General features: G+C 33.7%; 1 protein-coding gene across 1 annotated transcript in view; it reads right to left on the minus strand.

Moving 5' to 3' along the window:
- Positions 1–13,577, minus strand: part of LOC106469441 (phospholipid-transporting ATPase ID-like) — a 98,434-nt gene that overhangs the window by 79,942 nt on the left and 4,915 nt on the right. Inside the window, exon 3 of the mRNA XM_013929935.2 lies at positions 4,517–4,606. Coding sequence (XP_013785389.1) covers positions 4,517–4,606 — 90 coding nt within the window. The remainder of the gene's footprint in view (positions 1–4,516; positions 4,607–13,577) is intronic.

A 13,577-nucleotide genomic window follows, 5' to 3' on the forward strand; every position in this document is an offset into this window, starting at 1 on the left:
ATCTTATATATACCAGTCTACCCCAATCTAGTAATCTCCCGACAATTCACGAAGGTTCGAGAAAGAAGTGGCGTGATACTAGTCACGTGACCTCGCTGACGCAACAGTATGATCATAGTCACTCCATCAGGTCTTCATGATGTGCAGCATACATACCCAAAAGTCCAGTCATTCCACTTTAACATAATATGTAGTATAAAAGACACAAGTCCAGTCATCTCACCAGAACTTCTTGTCGTGTGGTATACATACACAAAATTCCAACAGATTTCATGACATAGTATATACATACACACGAGTCCAGTTATTCCATTAGGTTTTCGTGAGGTACAGCGAACATACACAAAAGACCAGTCAGTCTGTTTCGTCTTTGTGAGGTACAGTATACATACACACAAAACACCTAAGTAGATCTTCATAACTCACAATACTATCAAATATATAACACACCAATCAGTCCACGGTAACTCCCCCATAAGTCCATTCACCTTGTGAAATCATCACTGACTAGCTTAACTAGTTGAACTCTTGATCAGCATTGTTTACAGAAAAGTTAAGAGTCGAGCTTAATAAGGTATTTTATAACAGTATGGGTTTTCAATTACTTAATATTAAAACCGCATTTAATGTCAACACATTTAAGCTTCTAAAGCCATGTAACAAATGATAAATGTGACGTATCTCTTTTTAGGGCTTTAACAATTCTGGAGACCATGAAATAAATGTATAGTGTATTACAGGTGTCAGGGCAAATGTCTGTGGTTTAAGACTTCAAAGAGGTAACTTAGAATGTTTAGAAGTGCTCTGATTGCGAAACTTTGGCAATAACATATAAACGACAAAAAAAAAAAGAGTACAATAAATCAAACACTTAATTTTGAATTTAAATTTTTAATCTGAATGACACCCATCTGGACGTTCATGTCACGAACTCCTTTGAGTTCAGGTATAGCTGTCTCTAATAGACAGGATAGAAAAAGGATGCATAACGGTATAACAGTTAAGTTACCTTGTTCTTATTCCCATTTTACTCGTCATAAGACATTAATATTAGGCTTATTCCATTTGTAAACACTACATTCCTAATATAGTCCATTAGGGATTTTCAATATGTTGCATTTAATATGTTTAGTCTGGTTGTAATACTATTATTATACACTCTTCTAATTCTTGAAAATCCCTTTGGGACTAAATTAAGAATGTACTATTCAAAAAAATGTAATAGGCCTAATACTACTGTCTGATAAGTAAAGTTGTAATTATTCTTCGCCCGCTTGTAAAAGGCAATAGTTTTTTTTCATTCCAGCATGACCTTTAAAAATTGCAAATAAAATCTAAAAACAGTTCAATTTATTTGCAAGAAATGTGTTTGTGTTTCACTATGACATAATAGCTGAAAAAGAAAAAATATAAATTCATCTCCAATTCTTCGTTTATGCATTTTATAAGAGTAACTGCTTTTTAACATAATGGCCATTTTTGTCCTCTGTAGGGTAACTGCCAGACTAAACGTCCCAATTCGAAACAATAATCTATAACATGAAATGATAAGCGTTAAGTATTAAATTGCAATTAATAATACGTTATTTCATCTTCGTCATAACAGAGTTTGTTGCTTTGAAATTATATTTACAACTCGAAAAAATAGATATATAAAATTATTATAACGATTTGTGTGTGTTATAAAGGTCAAATTCAGAAAAAATACGCTATATATTGGAAAGTACTTAAAAGCATGTAAACGAATATGTAAAAGCTGCATGTAATGTACACGACCAATGCAAAACAAAAAGGCGATGAAAGAGAATATTGATCTGTTTAGAGGTGTCCTAGGAACAGAGAAGTGTTTCAGTATGTCGACTTCATTGTTGCTATGGTTTTATATAAACATTCCGCTTACTACAGTAACAAACAATCAGAGCATGGTTATAATCACTAAGAGCCACAAACTGACTCTCTAACAGCAACCAACTGTAAAATTCGACAAAAAGTACATATTAAATCTAATATACCTTATAAATAGTGTATATAATTGTCTGTTTTTAATTACTTTTTATGTATTTTCTAAGTATCTCCATGGTAGGAAGTTTGGTAAATATTATCTATATTAGTCCTAAATTTACCACAGTAACTATTTATAAAGTCCGAACGCATGCGATTAGTATGTTCATAAACTAGTTATGAAATGAACCACAGATACGTTAAAGGAGATTATATAAAACAATGAAACATTTAGGCTATAAATCTTGCCCCAACATCCATGGAACTTTTGAGATTTTAAAGGCTGTTTTACTTCATTCATATTTCACAAATAAATGTGGTATTTAAGCTCTTCGATTTATTTATTTCACTTTTACAAAATACCATCATCCATGAATGTTGGGTCGGGCGTGGTGTAGGGTTGGTGCGTCGGGATGCGGATCGAAAGGTCTAACGTTTGAGATGTGATACCGCCGAACACGCACTGCCGTTTCAGTTATGCGTTGTACAAATTACACTCAAACTCGGTATTTGGTTCAAAGAGCAGTACAAAGCCCTTATGGCAGAGGGTGTTATTTGTTGCCTTCCCTCTGCTCAGCAGTTTGAAACTGGGGACAGCTACACCCAAATTATATAAAGGTCTCTCATCTAGTCATTAAGCCCTTGTGCGCTCAAGGTGTCATTCTGGTTGAAAATTCCAAATCTAGGAATGAAGACTGATTTTAGGGAACGTTAAACCGTACTGTACACCAATAAAGAGGCAATGGGATGCCCTTTTCTTCCTTTTTTTACTAAATACACTTTTTTTGCACACATCTTTCAATGGAGCCATATCAACCTCCGAGATATATCGAGGTATTTGGTATTTTCAAACTGAATGGCACCTTAAGCGACACATTGACTAGACAAGCCAGGTCACGGTTCAGGCACAGTCATTCCTAAATTAGAACTGGTAAGCAGAGGGAAAGCAAACAATCAGCAGCACTCAACGTCTATGCGACCACTTTTAACCGACAGCGGGATTGGCCGTTACACTTATAACGCCTCCACAGCTGAAAGTGAGGCACGTTCAGTGACAAATTGAGGATCATACCCGGCCCTACTATTTCGACAAAAAAAGAAATTACAAATAAACAGATAATATCAATGTCAAGAAGGTTTTGTAACTATCTAGAGAAGATATATAATCTATAAGAATAAAAACCTTCGTTAGTTCCAAAGAAAAGAGAACATCCGAGTCACACCAGTTTTGTAATATGTTGTTAACCTGGAACTAAAGAGCAAATATTTGTTTACATGAGGGATCCATTAAGGAGGATGATTATTGGAATGTAAGAGAAGGTTGTTAAGTGTGGTACGAACTAAAGTAAATATGGTAATGATCCTCAAGCTCAGATTAAAAAAACACACAAAACAGATAAAGAAACCATTTATATACTCTACTACGTTAAATTTATATAAAAAACAATCTATTATTTTTAATATAAAATGAATGAACATATGAAACTGTGTTCATATGAGCTATCTTTATCCCACAGCAATTGTTTTTAAGCAAGAATTAGGAGGTGCCGTCACAGTACTCTTTACATTTGCACTTTCATAGTGGCGTTAAGTACATAATATTGAAGTGGAAATTATTTTTAAAAGTAATGGAAACTTATTAATAATCGCGTTGAACTAGAAACACTACGACACAAAACAAATAAACAACATATTCCCGTAAATATCTATTATTTGCATTATTGTTTCAAAACGAAAAACTTCACACACAGGCAGTAATTAAAAGCAAGGCACAAACTACAAAGGAAGTAATACAAATTATATCACTATAAATTATGTCCCACACAATAGTGGGGGCATACCGTTTAAGAGATTTATATTATTTACGTAGAACTAACTACATGTTAAAAATTTCGTCTTTGAAGATCTAACTAGTTGCCGTTAGTATCCAGATCGTTCCAACCATTATGAAGGATTAGAAAATATATGTTTTCATTCCTGACATAATCTACACTATTTTAATCTTCTTTAGTTCTTTTTACGAGCTATCACTTTCCCAAATTGGTGAATTTCTTGGGGAGGGGGTATGTTTGCTGTAATATCCACACCTGCTACCCGTTAATATTTAACTTTCTTCTTAAGACCTACAATGAAAATCTAAGATAAATGGGTTATCTCTACCACTGTATTGCTCCTACTTTTGCAGATATATCTTTTACCAGTGAACATTTTACAGTGCCAGCACTATGACATGTGTTTCATTAAAGATATATAACTGTTATATACTTTTATAGTTGTTTTTGTTTAAATTCCCTTTCTCTCTCTCTCTGATAGAAATTCAATAAAGTAATAAAAAAGAAAGCATTTACACATGTAGAGGGACAAAGAGAGATAGACATATACACTGTGATATATCATACAGTTTAATGTTTCCCCCGTACATTATTCTTCTGTGAACGCTTCTAAATACTTGTATTTTGCTTTCTGTTATGAACAAAATAAAACAGTTTTAACCTCAACATAAAATAATACTTACAGCATAGATAAATTGTGCATTGTACTCCGGGTCATTTGCACGTATCTTCCTTTCCGTCTCTGTAAAACAAATAGCAATATTAAATAAGTGCTACTCGTGATAAAGAAAGTAATAATATAAACGCAGTCAGCACGACATCAATAATTGTAGAAAGTCATATCATAAAGGTAGTCAGAAGGCCATCAATAATTATACAAAGTAATATTATAAAGGCAGTCAGCACGACATCAATAATTACACAAAGTCATATTATAAAGGTAGCTAGAAGGCCATCAATAATTATACAAAGTCATATTATAAAGGTAGTCAGAAGGCCATCAATAATTATACAAAGTAATATTATAAAGGCAGTCAGAAGGCCATCAATAATTATACAAAGTCATATTATAAAGGTAGTCAGCACGACATCAATAATTATACAAAGTCATATTATAAAGGTAGCTAGAAGGCCATCAATAATTATACAAAGTAATATTATAAAGGCAGTCAGCACGACATCAATAATTATACAAAGTCATATTATAAAGGTAGCTAGAAGGCCATCAATAATTATACAAAGTAATATTATAAAGGCAGTCAGCATGACATCAATAATTATACAAAATCATATTATAAAGGTAGTCAGAAGGCCATCAATAATTATACAAAGTCATATTATAAAGGTAGTCAGAAGGCCATCAATAATTATACAAAGTAATATTATAAAGGCAGTCAGCACGACATCAATAATTACCTCCGCCACCGAAGGTGGACGGAGGTTATGTTTTCACCTGTGTGCGTCAAAAAGATTTCTCGAAAACTGCTGAATGGATTTGAACAAAAGTTGGTACACATTTGGACTATGATCCAAATTAGTTTTCGGAGGGTCAAGGTAAAAGGTCAATATCACAGCAAGGTCACGAAAATAAAAAAGTCCTTATCTGTTAACATGGGGGCTCGATTTTTCACACTATTTTTGCTCTAAAACTCCGTCAAAAATGATCGGATTTTGATGAAAATTGGTGGACGTATGTGGAATATTATTGCTCATTGTCCTGCCTAAAATGATCCATGTCCGCTGATAACGACGGACATACGGACACATTTTCGTATTTTTTGAAAGCCGAATATAATTAACGCTGCGGTAATATCATTCAGCACGATATCAATAATTATACAAAGTAATATGATAAAGTCAGTCAGAAGGACATTGATGATTATTATAACATATAGTAAAGGTAGTCATAAGGACATAAATAATTATAAAGGCAGTCAGAATAACATCCGTAATTATCAATCGTACTTTTGATCTCAACCGAGGTTCAACTCTATATACAACTAACTGAATCAAAATTTAAAATATCCAATTACATACTTTGACCGTTATTATGACACTGACAACAATAAAATAACGTTTTTGCGTTTAGTTAGATATTGGTAGATTTAAATGAAATAATTCATTTCTTAAATATTCTCTTGGCCATGAGATCAATGTGCTGGACTGTGGATTTTAGGGTCACGTCCTGTCACCACACACACAATATATATATATATATATATAAAATCGCGCTTCGCACTTTATCATCGTTAGTGCGTTATAAGAATGGCAGTTAAATCCCACAATTCAGTCTGACAAAAATCTATAGTTTATGAGTTAGCGGTGGGTGGTATTCATTAGCTACTTTTCCTTCAGTCAACCACTTGAAGATATGAACAGCTGGCGTAGTTAGCCCATGTGTGGTTTTACGCTAAATTTGAAAAACTAAATAACCCAACTCCAATACTCACTGTCTGACAATGTTAATTTATATGCTTTAAGATCGGCAGGTTGTAACGGTTACTTCACTCTTTATTTCTGCGTATTATAATACAATTATCGATACGTATCTATTGTGAATAACTAGATAAGTATATGTATGTAATATTACCCGCTTCTTAATACCCATTGGACGACTGGGTGGCGTTTGGGTTAATAAATCATTCCAATAGTAAACTGATCAGTTACGTAGGTCATGAAGGCCTTTAGTTAAATACAGTTATAGCTCGTCGAAAAGATTTCATTAGAATTCGGATCAGGAACAATGAAAGAAGATCATTATGCTTCGTAATTTATCACACTCAACAACTGAGCGACAGTCCACTACAATAGTTGAGAAAATCATTGTGCGTCCAACGAGTGAGCATGCGGGATTTGCTTTGACAGGAAGCGTCCTTATAATGACCATTATCGATTAAATCCATTCATTAAAAAATTTACATGCTGCTTTCCTAGGCACTGGTCAACGCCCCAATCTCTTGAGATATTGAACTGGGGTGGGACGAGGAGGGGGAAGATGGTTTAATGGGAATGTGGAGCTATAGCCTAGGACCAAACAGACAACGCCCAACATAATAGCTTTCAGAGGTGTGGTCACGTGCAAATTTCGGAGCATCCTATTCCAACGTCACGAAGGATAAAATTCCACGGCACGTCGGAAGAAAATTTTTGATGCGGAAACACCGCATGCCGGGAAGATCTTTAGCTGTTCAAACAGAGAACAAAAATTATGTAATTAAGAAAAAGCAGATGTATGAAAGATTTTTAAACTGTCAAAGTTTGTTCACAAACTTTTTTTTTATGTCAGCACGGTCGTGAGTTAGGAAGGCAAAAACGTGTGTTCCTGCCACGCCTATGTTCCTATCTAACTTCAAAAGTTTGTTCAAAACGTATGCAAGTTATTGAAGAAATAAAAGACGTGTGCAAGATGAATGAGTTATAAACGTGAGTGATTTTTATGTAAACTAAGGTCTTTAATATCGTATCAAATACATATCAATCGTTTTTAAGTACAATGTCTTCTCAGTTACAGTGAATTCAGACATATAGAATGCACAGAAATGTGTGTATCAAACAGATAAAAAAAAGTCCAAAAATTCGATACGAATTTACAAGACAAGTATCTTCATTTAGTTTTTGACGTCAGACACATTTCTTTATATTTGTTTAATAGTCATGATAGTTTTTGACTACAGCTCAAAAAATCGTGCAACGAGAAGTCCTATAAAAGTTACTAAAATTATAATTATTTTGCACGTTTCAATTAAATAAATAAATCTACCATGTGACAAAATCATATGACTATATAAACTGACAAAGCCTTGATGAAGTATAATAAAACTACAACCGTGCTGCTAAACCCGCTCCTCAGTGGTTCAGCGGTACATCTGAAGGCTTATGACGCTAAAAACCGGGTTTCGATACTTACGATGGGAACAGCACAAACAGCCCATTGTGTAGCTTTGTGCTTTACACCAAAACAAACAAATGAAAGCTTTTAAACCTTTTTCGTACATTACGGTGTATATTTATAGTATGGTTACGATAGTATAGTGTTGAGTGAAGAACGAAATTATAATCACAAGGATATTTTACATCCATCCTTTTTTCTCGTACCACATTTGGCAAGGCTGCCTTGTTTTGTCAAATACCAAGCTTTATCAATTTACTGTTAGTGGCTTGATATATACATCTACAAGAAAAGTTTCTACGTAAAAATAATTACAAGTAATGGAGTTACAATTAAATTTCATATTTTGATTTTAAAATGTCACAGTAGTTAATCTGGTCAGCGACTGCAGTGTTTTGCTAATGTAACAGCATTTTTAGATCACGTATTTAATTGGTTTGTTACGCCCTTCGACAGTCAAAATCACATTGTTTTTTAATTATAGATACAGCTATTTTACATCAGTATTACAAAAAGATGCATTTATTACTTGGTTGTTCAAGAAAGAACTATTTTGATATATTTTGAAATATAAAAGACGATTTTTTTCTTTGTTCTTTAACAGCTATTTTCACACTTCAGTATGGCAAATGGGCATTTTTGTTGCATTGATTTTAAAAATATATTATTTTAAAATTACAAAAAATCTTCATAGTAATATGTGGTGGTTAGAGAAAGATTATATAACTTTTTATTCTATAATAGTTTTTGAATAGCAAAAATGGTTTATAACTTTGCGGTTATGCAAAATAAGATTAAAATTTCTTAAGTATGATCAAAATAAAACCGAATGCCAATATCACTGGGAGTAGATTGTTTACATGTATTATAATATTGCTAGGATTCCAAATGTCATGCAACAGAAACGCCTTACAAATGTCATAGCTTAACACGCAAAGCTGTTTAACAAAACACGCTTCCAAAATAGCTTGAGGTAATACTGTGAAGTACAAAGACAGTATTTCTCGATTATTCAGTTATATTTTTTATTATTTTTTGAGTCTTTGAAGTACTAGATGAGATTAGGTAAAACATTATAACAATACTCATCATCAAGGGATGACAATAGTCATTCACTCCTCAACTGGCCACATTATTGACTTAAACAGTGTAATTTCACCCCATCAAATCATCTCGTCCAACACCTTATGTATTTGCAGTTGTTTTCTCGACTAAAAGTCTCGCAGTGCATTGTATATTAACTGTTGATTTTTCAATAATTTACTGTAAATAATTTTTTGCAATAGTATGGATAGATACAAAGACAATATATATATATGTGAAGCTTGATACGCTGTGTATAGCCCCCTGGCACAGCGGTATGTCTGTGGACTTACAACACTAGAAACCGGGTTTCGATACCCATGGTGGGCAGAGCACAGATAGCCCATTGTGTAGCTTTGTGCTTAATTCCAAACATACAAACGTTATATACAATAACAAAGAAACAAGTACCGACTCAAAATCTAATTTTTAACTGACAGTGTTTGTTTAAGAGTAACATACAAACAATTTTGAATGAACCTGCACGTAATACTTGATATTCAAGAGTAAAAAAAATCTAACATATACTTTGTATATAACATTCAGAATGCATACAGTTTTATACAAATAACAATTTATATAATACTTTTGTAGTTTTATAGCTATTTCGCCAAATCGTAATCATGTAAATAATTTCACTTTCAACAGCGATCACCTTTTTAGTTCCTTGGTGGATCAGCGTTTTCCCGTAGTAGACAAAGCATTTGTGGCCCATTTTATAGCCTTGGGCAAAAAGTTTCTTTGTTTTGTTTCGTTTTCAATTTTACGCAAAGCTACTCGAGGGCTACTTGCACTAGCTATCCCTAAGTTAGAAGTAACATACTAGAGGGAAGGCAGCTAGTCAACACCATCCACCGCCAACTCTTGGGCTACTTTTTACCAACGAATAGTGGGATTGACCGTCACATATAACGCCTCCCACAGCTGAATAGACGAGAATGTTCGGTGACGGGATTCAAACTCGCGACCCACAGGTCGCGATTCCAATGCCCTAACCACCAAGCCATGCCAGGCCTCACTTTGTTTATGAGTGGCACTGATTCCCAGGCTGGAAGAAAATGACTTTTTGGCTGTAAGGGCGCGGAATGACCCTGTGGTAAATCTTTGGATCTCGAAGCTGGCGAACCGAGTTGGATTCCGTGCGATATCACAAAATATTTCCCACATTTGGTGTGTTATAAGAGCTACAGTCAATCTCTTAACGTTGTTGGTGTGTGGTACGGTGTTGCTGATTGGCTACCTTCCTTCTGGTTAGTAGTTCAAAATTAGGGACGGGAGAAAACAGACTTAGTAACTATGCCGTAAATAAAATTATATTATAGCTATATTTGCTTAGAAAGGGAAATTCTCACAGCTAAAGAAAGATCATAAATTTGTAAAAATATTAAATAAACGACTAAACAATATGCCGAAACCTCATACAAATCTACTGAGGTAATTTTACTACCATTACAAAAGTTGTTAGAGTCACCCGATCGAAATAGCTGAATACAGTTAGAAAATTTGTCAGAGCGATAATCTTATGAAAATCACTAATCATCATTACAAAAGTTTGTCAGTTTCATAAACAAATTATTGAATACCATTATAAAAACGGGCAGTGTTTTCGAACGAAAAACAATCAACAATCATGGAAATTCCAAACTATTAATAACATTTTTTACCAAAGTATTCCAATTGAAATGGGTGGCTACCATTACAAAAGCTGGTCAACGTTCTAATGGAAATCCATGACCACCATTACAAAATGTTCTGATGAAACCAATGACTCCCAATACAAAGGATCAGTAGTGTTCCGATGAAATCCTTATCAACAATCGCGAAATAAAGTAAATTACAAAATAAAGCGGGATAAAAAGAACAATCTCCACACATACATACAAGCGACATTGTTTCACATGGATCTTCAGGAATTATCCAGGTTAACACTAGTTAAACGTTGATATTCTTTTAATCCCATTCTAAACAGTTTTAAATTATTTATACATGAAAACGTCATAGGATGTCTCCATGATTGAAATTTCGTACATTGGGAAATTTTGCCAGTGAAAATTCGTGACTAATATTACTAAAAGTGTAAATGTGCTCTAGCGAAAAAACAACAACAAAAAACTCTTGACTACCATTACGAAAGTCTGTTAGAACACTGTACTGATAGAAACAGCCATTATCTAAGATTTATCAATGTCCTAATAGTAATCTCTGAATACTATTATAAATGCTTGTCCCCATTTTCAAGAAATTCCTAATCACCACAACAGAAGTATGTTAGTGTGGTGATGGAAATTATTGATAAAAATTACGAAAGACTGCTAGTGTGTATTAATGGAAATGTCTCAGGATTAATAATAATAATAAGAATGTCAGAGTGTTATAATGGAAGTACTTACCTACCCTTGCAAAAGTTTGTTAATACCCTAATAAAAATTCCCGACTAGAAGTAAAAAAATGATAATATACAAAAATAATCCCTAGTCATCCTAATGTAAAATTATCATTGCCTAATAAAAAAAATCCCTGACTTTAACTAAACAAGTTTGTCAGTGTCCTTTCTAATAAGAATACCAAAATATCTTTAAGAAAATTTGGTATTCTTCAGATGTAAATCTAAGATTACCATTACAAAGACTGATCAGTGTCCTGATGAAAAGTCTTGTCAACCACTGTGAAGATTCATTAGTGTCCTAATAAAAATCCCACAATATGATTATGAAAATCTATCACTTTTCTTATATAAATCCCAATCATTACACAGGTTATTCAGATAATTTAGGTTAAAACCTTTACCATTATTGAAATGTCTGATTACCATAACAAATGTTATTAGTGTGTACCGAAGAAAAGTTTTGACTAAAAAAAAAATAGTAGTTAGTGTCCTAATGGAAATATCTGATTCCATCATAACAAACTATCATTAGGAAAACTGTAAGTGTACACTCACAGAAATTTCTGATGGTAGTTTCTGCCTACCCTTACAATAGTTTGTCAATACCATAACAAAAATTCCTAACTACATACAGAAATTGTTTAGGATATCGTAATGGACACACATGACAACTTTAAAAGGTTTATTACTATTATAACAACAGTTAATCAGTGTCCTGAAGGAAGTTTTTGATTATTACAAGTAATAAAAAACATTTTGTAAGTGTAAAATGATGTAGAGATGGCAGTGCCAAAAAGAATGCAAACAGGAACACAAGAATGATATAGCCATACAGAAATCATCCCTACATGACTTTCAATATTAAAAGTTAATGCATACTTGACTTTGATATTACTACAGTTGGAAGTTATATATTCTTGACTGTTGGTATGCAGTTTGTTTATCATAATATCATGGTCATGTCAGGGTAGGCATCACTGTAGTGTAACTAAGAGCCTAGGACTTACGTACAAGGAAAATCAAGTTCAGTCAAACATGTCTTAATTATTACAGACCAACCTCGTAACCATTTTTTACTCGTGCCTTTTACAGTGTAACATTAAGTTTTAATGTTGAACGGCATTTAGGGTTGATCTATGTATAACTGTATCATCCCTATATTACTGTTTGCATTCTTTTTGGCACTGCCATCCCTACGTCATTTTACACTTACAAAATGTTTTTATTACTTGTTTCGTGTCGTTTTTCGCCTTGACTAAAAGTTAGCGTATTCTATGAATGTGTGTAATAAAATTTAATAATATGTGTAATTATTTTTTTACTCCTTCACTTCATACATAATATAGGGGTTGGCTCCCTAAATACACTGACAGTATAGCGTATAAAGCACTGAGTGTTTATTCTTCATGTTACAGTCATCTAATGTTCATCTATTATTGGCTGGTAATTCCTGTTTCACCCTGTAATTAAGCTTTTTAAAGGAACACCACATTACTGAAAGAAAGCTAACTTCAAGAAGTAATGATCACACCGTTTACACTAGAATTATTATTTTTATTTTAGTTACCACTAATTATTACGACAAAGCGATGACATCGTGCACTGCACGGAAACACATAAGAGTGGATTTAGGTTTTAAGTGACGTTAGTGATAAAATAGTTGTATAGTTATCTCGCCTGAAACAAGAAGAAGAAAGATGAGCAACTTGGTGGGTTAGTTACTTTCTGGTTTGGTATCTTAACGATGGTTTTTGCCTTGTTTTTTAGGCTTGTTGGGTAGAGAAACAAATGAAAATGAGTGGCAATCATCTTTTTAAAGTAAAATTCTCTGTCGCTGTTGATTTTTTAGCGTGCTTATTTGTTTTATGCCTATCGAGTACCTGGGCCATCCCTACATGTATATTGTCTAGTGACTCTATGATAACAACAGCTGGTCAGTGTCCTCATGGAAATCTTCGGCTACTATAGCAAACGTTAGTCAGTGTTAAGTATTTGTTAAGAGAGTTTCGTTCATATTGAGTTCTAGAAACATAAAATATAGCGTGAGGGGGTTTTATTTCATAACTTTGAATATAATATACTTGATGGATAAAAGAATTGGCTTTTTATAGCATGTTGGGGGGGCACGAATATGGAAAAGTGATTCAACAACAAAGCTTCGATACTTTTGAATAGCTTTTCAGTGTATACCTTGGATTGTTTTAGTAATTCAACTCGAAACTCAGTTTTTAACGGTGTGAGTTCGTAGATACATCGCTTTGCCAATTTGGGGGGGGGGGGGATGGGGGTAACTAACGGAAAACGGAAAACTAAGTAAGTAACTTCCGTTAAAGGTAAACGTCCTTTCCGTTTTCCGTTAAACCTAAACGGTTGGGTCGACCAACGT

Source organism: Limulus polyphemus, unplaced genomic scaffold, assembly GCF_000517525.1.
Source record: "Limulus polyphemus unplaced genomic scaffold, Limulus_polyphemus-2.1.2 Scaffold3488, whole genome shotgun sequence".
Classification (NCBI taxonomy): domain Eukaryota; kingdom Metazoa; phylum Arthropoda; class Merostomata; order Xiphosura; family Limulidae; genus Limulus; species Limulus polyphemus.